Source organism: Aotus nancymaae, unplaced genomic scaffold, assembly GCF_030222135.1.
Source record: "Aotus nancymaae isolate 86718 unplaced genomic scaffold, 86718_ANA_hifiasm-v0.15.2.pri h1tg000011l, whole genome shotgun sequence".
Classification (NCBI taxonomy): domain Eukaryota; kingdom Metazoa; phylum Chordata; class Mammalia; order Primates; family Aotidae; genus Aotus; species Aotus nancymaae.
This window is the reverse complement of record NW_026988422.1, coordinates 32,473,011-32,489,106: the sequence shown is the minus strand read 5'-3', so window position 1 is coordinate 32,489,106 and position 16,096 is coordinate 32,473,011. Positions and strand designations below refer to the sequence as shown.

The following is a 16,096-nucleotide window of genomic DNA, read 5'->3' as shown; positions in this document are numbered from 1 at the left end:
TACTATCTAGCTGAGAAAATCTCAGCATCACTCAACATTTACATACATTGTAATTTTTCATTGAGCTTTGGAAAAAAAAAAGGAACCCAACACCACATGGGGGTAGCTATTTCATTCAAGGCATTTTTATTAAGACTCACAGCAGGACTGTCTGTAGGTAACCCTCACCTCTACTTTTTCAGAGACACCACAGACTTTTACCTGTGCTCAGGATGCAGGGTGTCCCACCATCAGACTTATTAGGTCTGTGTATTTGTGATACAAGAGATAAAGAATTTTAACATTTTCCTGGTAGAAGAGAGAAGATAAGTGCCTTGTTTGAGGTCACATGTTGGTGAATAGCAGAGTTTGGAGTCAAACTCTAATCTTTTTTTTTTAAGTTCATTACTTTAGATGGATAACCAAGCTTGCTCCTCTTAAGGGAAGGATGTGAGCCAAATAGGAGATTCAAATAGATGGAGTAAGGGATGATGCTCCATGAAGGAAAATATCCTGGTTTCAAAGTAAGAGCATATCTTGACAGAGTAAGAGGCCAAGAATCCTTTTGAATAAAAGGTACCATTTACTAAAAAATGTCAGTTATAGTGACTATTGTCGAGCAATAAATGAATTATCACAAATTGAGAAATTTAGGCAAGTAGGCTGTTGACTTAGGCAAGCCTGATTCTTGATCTCAGGGTTTTCCAGACATCAAGCATCCCTGGACCATGGCCCTTGTACTATTAACTAATATTATCAGTTTCACTAACTCTTGCATTTATACAACATGGCGCTAAGCAATAATATACATAACATTCCATAATGTTATGTATATTATTATACATAACATTCCATAATGTTATGTATATTATTATACATAATGTATTAATTATTCACTCCCATTAAAAGAAATGCATAACGAGAATTTTAAATATCTATGTGTACTTTCTAATATCAGTCATATTTCATAATTTTGTGTGCAGTTTCATCTAGAGCTGTAAATTAATTCTACCTTGGAAAATATTTTTACAGAAGAATAAAGGATCCAAGGACAGTAGAAAAAATGTGTTAATTATTCACTCCCATTAAAAGAAATGCATAACAAGAAAGAATTTTAAATATTTATGTGTACTTTCTAATATCAGTCATATTTCATAATTTTGTGTGCAGTTTCATCTAGAGCTGTAAACTAATTCTACCTTGGAAAATATTTTTACAGAAGAATAAAGGATCCAAGGACAGTAGAAAAAAAAATGAAGCTCAAGTTCAAGGATTTGGCCAAATTCATCAAATTCCATACAAAAAGAGACTAAATAAATCATGCAGGTACTATATTTTTTTATCATGAAAAGGTGATCTAATTATTTGCTAAGACAGTTCCTCAAATTTACCACTAAATTGATAGAAAATATAATTTTTATGATGATCTATTTCCCTTTTTTCTGACTTCACAAGTAAATGCAAGATGTTAAAAGGTGATTTTTTTTCTATTTCAGTTTGGGTAAGGGTTCCTCAGAAACGGAGGCCCCTATCAAAATGACTTGCTGTCCACCTAAGTAGCACTTAGTCAAAAAAAGATAAAACTCTGAGTTCTAGTTCCAGTGCCTTCACTTTGGGGAGTAAGGAAAAGAAGCAAGCATACTGTCTTACTGTAAACACCACAGAGGGGATAACACAGTAATGCATACTACACTAACACCTTGATGCATAAGATTGATCATCCTTATCAAGATTTTTTTTTCCTTTTGCAATGTTTTATGCTACATATTTCATTATTTCATACACACACATACAAATTACCACATTAAATTTCCCCTACAAACCAACATATGTGTTGTTGTATTTTACAAATTATAAAACAGAGGCATAGAGAGGATGAGTAACTGTCCAACTCTTTTTTTTTAAGAGACAGAGTCTTGCCCTGTCTCCCAGACTAGAGGGCAGTGGCACGATATCGACTCACTGCAGCCTCTGACTCCCGGATTCGAGCAATCCTCCTACCTCAGCCTCCTGAGTAGCTGGGACTACAGGTGCATGCCACCATGCCTGGCTAATTTTTATGTTTTTGGTAGAGATGGGGTTTCACTATATTGGCCAGGCTGGTCTCAAACTCCTCGCCTAAAGTAATCCCTCTGCCTCGGCCTCCCAAAGTGCTGAGATTACAGGCATGAGTCACTGCGCCTCACCCTGGACAACTCTTATGGTAAGAGTCTCAAATAGAAAAAGTCAGAGCTGGTATCTGGACAAGACTAACAAATCTACACCCGACATCACTGTGACACAAAACTTATATAATAAATTCATATACAGAAACACTAACCTATATAATAATTCATTTCCTGTGAGACCTGAAATCTCAGCAAATGCATGTATGTGCTCAAAATGCAATGGTGATAAAGAGAGGTTGATTAATGGGTATAAATATAAGAAATGATATAAGAAATAAGGCCTGGTGTTTGATAGATCAGGAAGATGACTATAGTTAATGATAATCTACTGAACACTTCAAAATAGTTAGAAGACAAGAATTTGAATTTTCTAACATAAAGAAAAGGTAATGGATATCCCAATTTTCCTGATGTGATCTTTATACATTATATGAATGTATTAAATGATCACATGTACCCTGAAAATATGTATCTCCATTATGTATCAATGAAAAGAAATAAGGCTGGGCCTGGTGGCTCATGCCTTATAATCCTAGTACCTTGGGAGGACAAGGTGTGCAGATCACCTGAGGTTAAGAGTTCGAAACTAATGTAGCCAACATGATAAAGCCCTGTCTCTACTAAAAATACAAAAATTAGCTGGGCATGCCTGTAATCCCAGATACTCAGGAGGCTGAGGGAGGAGAGTCGCTTGAACCCAGGAGGCAGACGTTACAGTGAGCCAAGATCTCAACACTGCATTCCAGCCTGGGTGACAGAGTGAGGAAAGGGAAAGGGAAAGGGAGAAGGAAAGAAAGAAGAGAAAGAAAGAAGGAAGGAAGAAAAGAAAGAGTGAAAGAAAGAAGGAAGGAAGGAAAGAAGGAAAGAAAGAAGGAAAGAGAAAGAAGGAAGGCATGAAGGAAGGAAGGAAAAGAAAGAAGGAAAGAGAAAGAGGAAGGAAGGAAGGAATGAAGGAAGGAAAAGAAAGAAAGAAAGAAAGAGAAAGGAGGGAGAGGTGGGAGGGAAGGAAGGAAGGGAGGAAGGGAGAGGGAGGGAGGGAGGGAAGGAAGGAAGAGAAGAAAGAAAGATTTTTTAAATATGCAATGGGACATGAATGCAGTTTTCCAATTTCTTGGAAAACACACTTTATTTCTTCCCTCCTAAGACACACCTCTCCATAATTCCGAGCTCTATTTCCATTTCTTCCCTTTCCAGGGAGGGAAAGGACTTGTTATAGTTGAGGAAAAAGAAGAAGGGCTTAGTCTTTTCCTCTTTCATGCCAGAAACTTGATCAAAGGGATCAGATCTACTTGTTCAATGGCTTTCAGAGGAGATATGCAGGAGGCCCCACACAGGAAGGAAGGGTTAAGACTATCTTTCTGAGGTTCAAGAGACCAGGAATAGCTCAGTACACCAAATATCTTTAGAACTTAGGTAAGTTAAATATTACTCCATTTGTGCAATTTAATTAACCTGCACCATATTATTATGAAATCTTATACTACTTTTAATGGTAAAAATCAAAATTACTTTTGCAGCAACCTAATAAATAGTGTGCATTGTCTTTCCCATAGATAGCCACTGCTACATTAGGGAAATCTGTGTACAGGAAGGTATTGATGGTTTGGTACCTCCCTGTCATCAGGTTAAGACCAAGTATTGGCTGGGTGCAGTGGCTCACACCTGTAATCCCAGCACTTTGGGAGACCAAGGCGGGCAGATCACCTGAGGTCAGGAGTTTGAGATCAGTCTGGCCAACATGGTGAAACTCCATCTCTACTAAAAATACAAAAAATTAGCCAGGCATGGTGGCGCATGCCTGTAATCCCAGCTACTCAGAGGCTGAGGCAGGAGAATCGCTTGAACCTGGGAGGTGGAGGTTGCAGTGAGCCGAGATCACACCATTGCACTCCAGCCTGGGCAACAAGAGCAAAACTCTGCCTCAAAAAAAAAAAAAAAAAAAAAAAAGCAATATTGCAAGGGTAACCTGGGGCTGAAGAAATTGCAAGTATGGCCTCAACAGAGGTTTTTACCACAAATGCAAAGTCTTTTTCTGGGACAATATTTTACAATGTTCATCAGTTTCCAAAAAAAAAAAAAAATGACAATACTAGGGCATTTAATACTAGGGCATAATTCTGACTACTCCTCTCAGTGGAAGTGTGGGTCAGGTCTGAAAATGTGTCATTAAATTAGGCTGCAAGACAAGTTATGCTAATAAAATAAAGAACATGGAAGAAGTGGCTTGTGTCTGTCAAAGACAAAATCATGCTGAAGTTACAGAGAATTTTCCTTAACGTTGGCTTATACTTTATTCCTGCTTCATAAAAAACAGTCTTCTCCCAAAGGTCACAAATATCAAAGTAGGTCATTTGTACTAGTTCTGCAGGTAAATGAAGTAGTTGGAAGTGTACACAGGAAATCTATACAAGGAACAATCATAAAAATCTTATGAGCATGTTCTGAATACAATTTTAGTGGCCAGGAGCAGTGGCTCATGACTATAATCCCAGCACTTTGGGAGGCCAAGGAGGGCGGATCACCTGAGGTCAGGAGTTTGAGACCAGCCTGGCCAACATGGTGAAATTCCATGTCTACTAAAAATACAAAAATTAGCCAGGTGTTATAGTGGGAGCCTGTAATCCTAGCTACTCGGGAGGCTGAGGCAGGAGAATCACTTGAACTTGGGAGATTTCTATACTTTCAGAAATACAGTGCTCTGTCCCTAAATGTTCATTTTGTAAATACAGAACCAGTTTCTTGTTAATATCACAAAATGAAACTTACCAAGAAGATAAATGACAACCCCACAACACAGTTTTGTAGAAAATACCATAGACTGAAAAGAACACAGGAATAGTGAGTGCTAGGTTGGAATCTTTCATGACACCAAATGTTCATTCATTCTCCCAGATTTTACAGCCTTCCTCCATGTGATTTTAGGTTGTGTAACTTTACACAAAGTGGAAGCAATAATCAGGGCAAGACTGAGAAAGTGGATCCAATGCAAAAGGAGTAAAGAAAAAATCCCTCAAATATGTGGAGCAGATTGCTTTAATTATCTACAGATTCTTCTGCCCCAAGAAATTAATAGCTCGTTTCCAGCAAAGAGTGGTGAATGAGATAGAGAGCATTTGTGAGAGAGAGCAAGGATATTACTAAAAATGAAAGGGAAGCTCGGTTCCTCCTGGGCTAACAGCCCTCTGTGGCTTTATTTGTTCTACCTACTATGCCTGCCTTCATGTACTTTGTTCATTTAGTGGCCTGCCCCAAAGGACAATTGCAAAATCTGTGGTCATTCTGCAGGCAGCATATAGTTTTCATCCAGAGTCCAGATTCAACTGGTAAAACTCTGTCTTACACAGCATGACTTGGAATTAGAGTCCTTATAGCAGAAAGAGCAACAGGGCTGTCCTTGGGTATCTGTTGCTCAGCCAAGTCATCAGATAAAAAGGCTGATTGCATGGTAGACCATGTGCCAATCTGTGGGTTTCTGCATGGCTAAGACTCAGACCCTCCCTCCTGGCTCTGCTGGCCCAACCCACCAAGAGCGGCTTTATTTAAACAGTACCAAGTAGGGAAGACCAGCTGCCCCTGAATCCCAGAACGACCAGCTGGACTCACAGGAGCTGCAGTGCAGAGACTGGGTAAGTCAACATCTCCAAAGCTGGGACAGGAGGGGCAGTGATTGGTCAGCAACTGAGGGAAAGGTGAGCTGAAGTTAGTGCTTAGGAGATGTGGCACACTTTGGGGACAAGAAGAAAAAGGAAATGGAACCCCCATGTGGCAACAGAGGGGTCTGTAGGGTGAGACACCACAGTATGTCATAACTGAGACCAGATCAGGGAGTAGTTACTTCTCTTCTCTTCTTTTCTCACAGGAAACATGGTTCCAAAACTCTTCACTTCCCAAATTTGTCTGCTTCTTCTGTTGGGGCTTTTGGGTGTGGAGGGCTCACTCCATGCCGCACCCCAGAAGTTTACCAGGGCTCAGTGGTTTAGCATCCAGCACATCCAAACGACGCCCCTCCACTGCACCAATGCAATGAGGGCAATTAACAAGTATCAACGTCGATGCAAAAACCAAAATACTTTTCTTCATACAACTTTTGCTGCTGTAGTTAATGTTTGTGGTAACACAAATATTACCTGCCCTCGTAATGCATCTCTCAACAATTGTCATCACAGTGGAGCCCAGGTGCCTTTAACCTACTGTAACCTCACAGGTCCACCGACTATTAAAAACTGCGTGTATTCCTCGACTCAAGCAAACATGTTCTATGTAGTTGCATGTGAAAACAGAGATCAACGGGACCCTCCACAGTATCCAGTGGTTCCGGTTCATCTGGATACCATCATCTAAGCTCCTGTATCAGCGCTCCTCGTCATCACTCATCTGCCAAGCTCCTCAATCATAGCCAAGATCCCATCCCTGTATGTACCCTGGGTATCAGCATCTATCCTCATCAGTCTCCATACCCCTTCAGGTTTCCTGAGCTGAAGTGCCTTGTGAACCTTGCAATAAACTGCTTTGGAAATTCATCTGGAAGTGTCTGTGTGTCTACTTCAGCTGCTCTGCTGTCATTTACTGACAATCTACTCTAGAGATTTTTCCTTCCTCTAATCTGAGATTTGTGGGAAATAGAGAGATTTCAGGATAAGAGACTTTTTTCTGTCATGAAGCAGCATGGACTTATCCCTCTCCCTGCTTTAGGCTGAAAAGCTAAGGTCTCAACTGACATCTACCAACTGTCCAAGACTCTTGCCTTGACCAAACTTTAGTCATCTCCTCTGAGCCCTCTCCACAACTAGGTCATTCATTCCTAGTCCTTTCTTAGACAGTCAGGTTTATATTTATATTTATTTTTATTTTTACTTATTTACTTTTTGAAACAGAGTCTTGCTTTGTCACCCAGGTTGGAATGCAGTGGTGAGATCTTGGCTCACTACAACCTCTGACTCCTAGGTTCAGCTATTCTCCTGCCTCAGCCTCTCGAGTAGCTGGAACTATAGGCATGCGCCACCACACCCAGCCAATTTTTGCAATTTAATAGAGACAGGGTTTTACCATATTGACCAGGCTGGTCTCAAACTCCTGACCTCAGGTGATCTGCCTGCCTCAGCCTCCCAAAGTGCTGGGATTACAGGCATGAGCCACCAGTGCCCGAACAAGAGTCGGGTTTTAAAGAAGTCCTCCTAACTTGGTTTATCGTGAATCTCTCACCCTCAATATCTGACCAAATTCCTTAATTCCCCCATCATCCTGCATGTGATACCTTATTCTCAGCCTGCCTCCAAAAATGTATATATACAATTGAGTCAACTTAGCATTGGTCCCCTGGTCTTGATATCTCCTCTACGTAATTTTCCATCCACTGACCCCTCCCCCTACACTCACCTATAACTTGTGTATAGATCTCCACTTGTTTTAGTTGTATTCCAGAATAGAGCCCAATTTGATACTGAGGTCCCATTTGATGCTTTATGGTGCAAGTCTGGTTTTTATAGGCATGATTTCTATCCCAAGAGATATAGAGGCTGCAGTGAATAAACTGAAAATGCATGTGTTTGATTATGATTTATGAATAATACATTTTTATAGAATTGAACATTATGATAGAAAACACAAAAAAAAGAAAGTAGAAAAAGTCAAGAATGCTATAAATATGGTAAAACCAAGATTTAAGAAAAGTTTAGCCTCAGAGATATTTCTTTTAAATGAGCTCATCAAATCTCCAGCTATTAGCAATTGTACTAGAGGTGGATCCAGCATTTGAGTCAAATGTGGAATGAGATAAATTGTTCAGACAGCAATATGGACAGATTGTAATACTTCCTGGAGGAGAGATGGGCATCTTTACCAAAACTTCCATGTCCTGGAGATGGGGAGCATTTGGTCACTTGGGAAGGAGAAAGGGAAGGAGGAGGATAGAGAATTGCAAGCACTTATCAAGGTGATTGGCTCCTGCCCATTCTGCCCTCCATAGCTGTCCCCAATGGTAAGTCAAAGGGTTCATTCACTGCCTGTCAGGAAAGCACAGCCTCTAGAATTAGGGATTTGTAGACCCAGAGAGAGAAGAAATGGATAATGAGAGCCCTTGCCCTGGCCTCCATTACAGGACTTCACTCAAGAATCTGTGAGTAATAGGAAGGGGAAGCCCCTTCTTGCAAGTTATAGACAGGTGCAGCAATCAAGTGATTGTTCTGGGGACCGAGTGGGTCTTTTTGGACAGCCTGACTCACAATATAACAGAGATATGATGGACCATCAGATCTACATCTTGGTCCTTCAGTCTGTGATTTCTGACTTCTATATTTCTGCTCCTCTTCCAGACCCTCAGAAATAGCAATTTCCATTCCTTGGATGACTCCGTATCAGTAGTAGCACCAGAAAGCAGCTGTATTTAAGTCTCTCCTCTGGAGAAGCTATTGAGATCTTGCTTCTCCAAGGAGGGTCTGTGAACTTAGAAGTTTGCACAGGGATACTGGGTTCAGGAAATCCCAGTGCCCAACAGAATCCACTGACTATAGGTAAAATAGGGCATGTCAGGAAGTGAGTCCACTCTCTTCACAAGCTCAAAGTAGCAGAAGGAGAAGATGGGACACTGAAAGCTGGAGCCACGTTTCCTGTAAAGAAAGATGGAGCAGACCTTCCTCGCTTCAGGTACCAGATCACAGTCAGGGATGCCTCATCTCTAAAACCATAGGATAGAGGGATCACACCCTCTCAACCTTGTGTCCTCATCCCAAAGACATGATCCTTGGAGTCCACTTCTCTTCCTTGAACCTCCAATGTCTGATTTTATAAAACTCTCTTAATATCAAATCTTCAGGAAGTTTTGCAGGAGTAAATGCAGTTAATTGTTGTATAAGCAGGCAGGGAGGGTCTCCAGGGATTATAAGAATTTAACCAACTTGAGCAATCAGCCTGTTTTACAGGCTTGCTGGTGGGAATCAACTCCTGGCATAACCCAGCAACTTACAGATAAACTGCCACGAAATTTCCTCATTACCATGCTAAAGTTTCCACCTGAGGAGGCTATAGCCTCATTATGATAACATGTGAACTATGTGCTGGCAGAATCATTCCCTGTGTCTGGACAACTGAGACTCCAGATTTAACAACTATCTACACACAAAAAAGCACCTATATAGGAAACAAAATTAAGTCAACTATCATAGTACCTGATTTTAACTTCGTATCACTGAAAGAGGCACTGATGTGGTTAGGAAAACAAGTTTGAATCACTGAGACCACCACTCCCCCATCTCCCAGCAGCCACCACATGGAGCTGAGAGAGAACCTGAGCGCATGGAGAAGGGAGAATGCAGCAATTGTGGAAATCTGCATTGAACTCAGTGCTGCCCTGTCACAGCCCACCCACAGATGGAGCATTCAGACCAACCTTAGCCAAAGGGGAATTGCCTATCCCAGTGGTCAGAACCTGAGTTTGGGAAAGCCTTGCCACAGCAGGATAAAGTGCTTTGGAGTCCTAAATACATTTGAAAGGCAATCTAGGCCACAAGAACTACAACTACAAGGCAAGTCCCAGTGCTGTGCTGGGCTCAGAGCCAATGGACTCGGACACCACTAGCGTGACACCTGTCAGGGCAGCTAAGGGAGTGCTTGCCCAACCCCTCCCCAAAACCCGGGCAGCACAGCTCACAGCAATGGAAGTGACTCCTTCCTTCTGCTTGAGGAGAGGAGAGGAAAGAGTAACTTGGACTTTGTCTTACATCGTAAACATCTGCTCAGTCATAGTAGGATAGGGCACCAATCAGAGTCATGAAGCTGCTATTTCAGGCCCTCGCTCCTGAAGGACATTTCTAGACACACCATGCACCAGAAGAAAACCCACTGCCTAGAAGGAAAGGACCCAGTCCTGCCAGGATTCATCATCTGCTGACTGAAAACCCTCAGGCCCTAAATAACCAGCAGCAATATTCAGTAGTACACTCCTTTGGCCTTGGGTGAGACTCTGAGATATGCTGACTTCAGGTGAAACCCACCATATTCACAGCTGTGGTAGTCATGAAGAGAGAATCCTTCTACTCGAGAAAAGCAGAGGGAAAAGTAAAGGGGACTCTGTCTTGCAGCTTAGATACCAGCCCAGCTACAGTAGGGTAGAGCACCAAGCGGGCTCTTGGGGTCCCCAATTCCAGATCTTGGCTCTTGGTTGGCATTTCTAGACCTGCCCTGAGTCAGAGGGGAGCCTACTGCCTTGAAGGGTGAGTCTCAGGCCAGGCAGCGTTCACCACAAGCTGACTGAAGAGCCCTTGGGCCTTAAGGGAATGTTGGTGGCAGCCTGGCAGTACTCCCTTTGAGCCTGTGGTGGAGGTAGCTGTGGGGAGAGGCTCCTCTGCCTGTGGAAAGGTAAGGGAAGAGTGGAAGGACTCTGTCTCATGGCTTGAGTGCAAGTCACCCACAGTACAACAAAATACCACATAAACTTCTCAGGTTTTTTACTTTGGTCCCTGGCTCTCAGATAGTACCTCTGGATATGCCTGGGCCTAGAGAAACTCATCATCCTGAAGGGAAGGACACAAGCCTGGCTGGTATTGCCACCTGCTTATTGTAGAACTCTAGGGTCTTGGGTGAGTATAGGCAATAGTCAGGTAGTAGTTATAGAGGGCCCTGGGTAAGACCCAGCGCTGTGCTGGATTCAGGTCTTACCCAGCACTGTCCCAGTGGTGGTGACCACAGGGGTGCTTGTGTCACCCCACCACCAGCTTCAGACAGCTCAACACACAGAGAGAGACATCATTTGTTTGAGAGAAAGTGAGAAAAGAAAACAAGAATCTCTGCCTTGTAATCCAGAGAATTCTGAAGAAATTCTGGAGTTTAAAATGCAATCGACATACTGAAGAATTCATGAGAATATCTTAATAGCAGAATTGATCAAGCAGAAAAACTTAGTGAGATTGAAGATAGGTGAGTTGAAAATACACTGTCAGAGGATACAAAAGAAAAAAGAATGAAACACACCTATGAGATCTAGAACATAGCCTTCAAAAGGGAAAATTTAAGAGTTCTTTATCTTAAAGAGGCGATAGAGAAAGAGATGGGGTAGAAGTTTATTCAAAGGGATAATAACAGTGAACTTCCCAAAGCTATCAATATTTGAGAAAGAGAGCCATATTTGAGTACAAAAAGATTAGAGAACACCAAGCAGATTTAACTCAAAGAAGACTACATCAATGCATTTAATAAATTCACGAAGTCAAGGATAAAGAAAGGATCCTAAAAGCAGCAGGAGAAAAGAAACAAATAATACACAATGGAGCTCCAATATGTCTGGCAGCAGACTTTTCAGTGGAAGCCCTACAGGCCGGGAGAGGCAGGACATATTTAAAGTGCTGAGAAAAAAAATAAAACTTTAATGCTAGAATAATATATCCAGTGAAAATATCCTTCAATCATGAAGGAAAAGTAAAGGCTTTCCCAGACAAACAAAAGCTGAGAAATTTTACCAACATCAAACCTTTCCTACAAGAAATGGTAAAGGGTATACTTCAATCAGAAATAAAAAGATATTAATGAGCAACAAATAGTCACCTGAAAGTATAAAACTCACTGGCAACAGTAAGTACATAGAAAAACACAGAATATTATAACACTGTAATTGTGACATATAAATCACTATTACCTAAGTGGAAAGAAAAAACACAAACTGATCAAAAATAATTACAACAACTTTTCAAGACACAGTACAATAAGACATAAATAGAAAAAACAAAATGGCAAAAAGTGAGGGGATAAAGTTAAGTGTAGGGTTCTTACTAATTTTCTTTTTGCTTGTTGACATTCCCACAGGGACATCTGCAGACCATCGTGAGATAAGGACATCATCTGCCTCTTTTTGCTTGTTTATTGGTCTGTTTGTTTAAGCAATCAGTGTTAAGCTGTCATCAGTTTAAAATAATGGGTTATAAGATACTATTTGGGGGCCTCATAATAACCTCAAATCAAAAAATATACAACAGATACTAAAAAATTGAAAGTAAGAAATTAAATTATACCACCAGAGAAAATCACCTTCACTGAAAGAAAGACAGGATGCAAAGAAAGAAGAAGAAGATCACAAAACAACCAGAAAACAAATAACAAAATGGCAGGAGTCAGTCCTTACCTATCAATAACAACATTGAATGCTGATGGACTATCCTCTCCAATCAAAAGATATAGAGTGGCTGAATAGATTTAAAAAACAAGACTCAGTGATCTATTGCCTACAAGAAACACACTTCACCTATAAAGACACACTGAGACTGAAAATAAAGGGATGGAAAAAGATATTCCATGCCAATGGAAACCAAAAAAGAGCAGGAGTAGTTATATCAGACAAAATAGATTTCAAGACAAAATCTATTAGAACAGACAAAGAACTCATTCTACCATGACAAAGGGGTTATTCAGCAAGATGATATAACAATTGCAAATATATATGCACCCAACACTAAAACACCCAGATATATAAAGAACATATTATTAGAGCTAAAAAGAGAGATTGGCCCCAAATACGGTAATAGCTGAAGACTTCAGCACTCCAATTTCACCATTGGACAAATCTTACAGACAGAAAATCAACAAAGAAACAGTGGGTTAAATCTTCACTATAGACCAACAGGACCTAGTAGATATTTACAGAACACTTCATTCAATGGCTGCAGAATACACATTCTTCTCAGCACATGGATCATTCTCAAGGATAGATCACGTGTTAGGTCACACACACAAAAAAGTCTTAAAACTTTCAAAAGCATTCAAACAATAACAAACATCTTCTTTGACCACAATGGAATAAAACTGAAATTAATAACAAGAGGAATTTTAGAAACTATACAACTATACAAACACATGGAAATTAAACAATATGCTCCTGAGGTTAAGGGTGCAGTGAGCTATGATCGTGCACTGCACTCCAGCCTGGGTAACAGAGTGAGACTGTCTCCCCAAAAAATAAACTAAGAAATAAATAAACAAATAATGGGAAAAATATCTAAATAGACATTTCTCAAAATAAGACATACAAGTGGCAAACAGGAATATGAAAAGGTGCTCCACATCACTGATCATCAGAGAAACGCAAACCAAGTTAAAATGGCTTTCATCCAAAAGACATGCAATAAAGTATGCTGGCAAGGATGTGGAGAAAAGGGAACCCTAGTACACTGTTGGCATAAATGTAAATTAGTACAACCACTATGGAGAACAGTTTGGAAGTTCCCCAAAAAACTAAAACTAGAGCTACCACACAATCCAGCAATCCTACTGCCAGGTATATACCCCTCAAAATGAAAATCAGTAGATCAAAGAAATATCTGCACTCTGGTGTTCACTGCAGCACTATCCACTATAGCCAAGATTTGGAAGAACCTAAGGGTCCAGCAACAGCAACAGATGAATGGATAAAGAAAATATGGTACATATACATAATAGAGTACTATTCAGTCATAAAAAAAGAATGAGAACCTGTCATTTGCAACAACATGGATAGAACTGGAGGCCATTATGTTAAGTGAAATGTTAGGTACAGAAAGACAAACTGCCTGTTCTTACTTCTTTATGGGAGCTAAAAACAAAAACAGTTGAATTCATGGAGATAGAGAGTAGAAGAATGGTTACCAGAGGCTGGAAAGGGTAATGGGGTGATGCAGAGGAAAAAATAGAAAGAAAGAATAAGACCTAGCATTTGTTAGCACAACAGAGTGAGTATAATCAATAATAATTTTATTGTTCATTTTAAAATAACTGAAAGAGTATAACTGGATTGTTTGCAACACAAAGGTAAATGCTTGAGGGGATGAGTACCCCATTTATCCTGATATGATTATTACACATTGTATGCCTGTATCAAAATATCTAATGTACCCCATAAACATATATTCCTACTATGTACACACAAAACTTAAAAATTAAAAAGGGAGTTGGGGAGAGATAGCGTGGGGGGAAATGCCAGATATAGGTGATGGGGAGGAAGGCAGCAAATCACACTGCCATGTGTGTACCTATGCAACAATCTTGCATGTCCTTCACATGTACCACAAAACCTAAAATGCAATTAAAAAAAAAAGAATCAAGGGAACTGGTTTGAACAGTCAAAAGACAGTTGTTGCCAGCTTCTGTAGCCTAAGCTACTGAGGAAGCAGAGGCAGGATGATCACTTGAGCCCAGGAGATGTGGGCTATAAGTGTGCTTAATGGTAGTGTCCACATTAGGTTAAGCATCAATATGGTGACCTCCTAGCAGGAAGGGACCACCAGGTGGCCTAAGGAGAGATGAACCAGCCCAAATCAGAAACAGAGCAGGTCAAATCTTGTGTGCTAATCAGTAGTAGGATCATGCCTACGAATAGCCACTGCACTCCAGCCTGGACAAGATAGTGAGACTCCATCTTTAAAGATCAAAACATAACAAAAAATACAGCTACTGTCAAATAATTTATAATAGATATACTGAAGGAGTAACCAAGACTCTAAAAAGATAATGGTGTTTTACAAAAAGCAGGAAAATGCCATTAGTACACCAAGTCTATCATATAATTTCTCACTATTCTCTGGGTTTGCTCACTCAACTTGCTTTGGCTCCACATAGTATCAGCTGCACTGGCTACAGCAGGTATAATCTAGGCTAGAGATTTCAAGAGAACCTCATTGTATGTCTAGCTGATCTACAGGGACGACCAGAACACTGGGGCCTCCATCTACTCTATCTTCACCATCCAGAGCCTATGCTTAGACTCTTCTGCAGCTATAACAGAATACTTGAAACTTGGTGATTTAAAAAGAAAAGAGGTTTGACTCAGGATGCTGGAGGCTTGTAAGTTCAAGAAGCATAGCACCAGCATTTGCTTGGCTTCTGGTGAGGGCCTCATGCTGCATCACAACATGGGAGATAAGTGAAAGGGGTATCAAGCATGCTGGAAAAAGGATAAAACAAATGGCATAACCTGGCTTTATAATGACTCTTTCTGAGGCCAGGTGCAGTGGCTCATGCGTGTAATCCTAGCACTTTGGAAGCCCAGGAGTTTCACCTGGTAACATGGTGAAACCCCACTTCTGCCCTCAAAAATACAAAAATTATCCTGGCATGGTGGCACATGCCTATAGTCCCAGCTACTTGAGAGGCTGAGGTGGGACGAACACTTGAGTCCAGGAGGCAGAGGCTGCAGTGAGGGGGATCACACCACTGTACTCCAGCATGGAGACAGAGTGAGACACTGTCTCAAAATAGACAAACTAACTAAAACTCTTTCTCATAGTAACCAATCCAGTACTGGGAAAACTAATTTAGTCTTCCAAAAATGCATTCATTCATTTATGAGGGTGGAGCCCCCATGACCCAAACTCTTCTTAAAAGACCCACTACCTGTCTATACTATTACAATGGTAATTAAGTTTCAACATGAGTTTTAGCAGGAATAAACCACATCCAAACCATAGCAGCCTCTCCTTCCATGTTGTCCCTCCAGTAACAGCCCATCTTCCTTTACATGCTGCTCAAGGATCCAAGGCAGCTTGGAATAGTCCAAGCAGCAGCAAGGACTATACTTAGGGGTGTACATGGTCACTCTTTACTGAAGTCAAAGTAACTCCAAAGTATTTTGGTCCGAGTAAGTCACAAAGCCAGGCTAGGGTCATTGTAACAAGAGAATTACAGAAAGGGATGGATGATGGGAGGCATTAATGATTGGGGCCACTTTGTAATAATTTGCAACAACTAGGTCAACTTCATGGATATGTGAACAGTGAAGTCACATGAGGCTTCAGATTTAGAAGGAGCCCATGCTTGATTTTGTGTTCCAATATCATTTGAAATTCCTAAAAATTTTTAAAGAAGAGAACTCACATTTTTATTCTGCACTGAGTCCAACCAATTGTTTAGCATGTCTGACCATGGATATATTATTATGCATTACCCTATGTGCACCCCAGCCCTACATTACAGTCCCTCTCAACAAAGGCTCTATT

At 40.7% G+C, this 16,096-nt stretch overlaps 2 protein-coding genes and 1 non-coding gene across 5 annotated transcripts in view; 1 reads left to right on the top strand and 2 right to left on the bottom strand.

Annotated features, from left to right (window-relative positions):
- Nucleotides 1-16,096, bottom strand: part of RNASE1 (ribonuclease A family member 1, pancreatic) — a 58,050-nt gene that overhangs the window by 34,634 nt on the left and 7,320 nt on the right. The gene's annotated exons all lie outside the window — the stretch shown is intronic.
- LOC105726407 (non-secretory ribonuclease) lies at nt 5,682-6,667 on the top strand. The gene is made up of 2 exons (XM_012465871.2): nt 5,682-5,773; nt 6,007-6,667. Exon 2 carries the CDS (start codon nt 6,012-6,014, stop codon nt 6,486-6,488), a length of 477 nt encoding a protein of 158 aa, XP_012321294.2. The 5' UTR covers nt 5,682-5,773; nt 6,007-6,011; the 3' UTR covers nt 6,489-6,667.
- On the bottom strand, nt 11,922-11,980 carry LOC135274450 (small nucleolar RNA SNORD35). The gene has a single exon (XR_010342273.1). It is a non-coding gene; the product is annotated as a small nucleolar RNA SNORD35 (small nucleolar RNA).

Excerpts from the sequence above, each read along its gene's own strand:
- LOC105726407 (XM_012465871.2), top strand. The coding sequence starts at position 6,012 with ATGGTTCCAAAACTCTTCACTTCCCAAATTTGTCTGCTTCTTCTGTTG.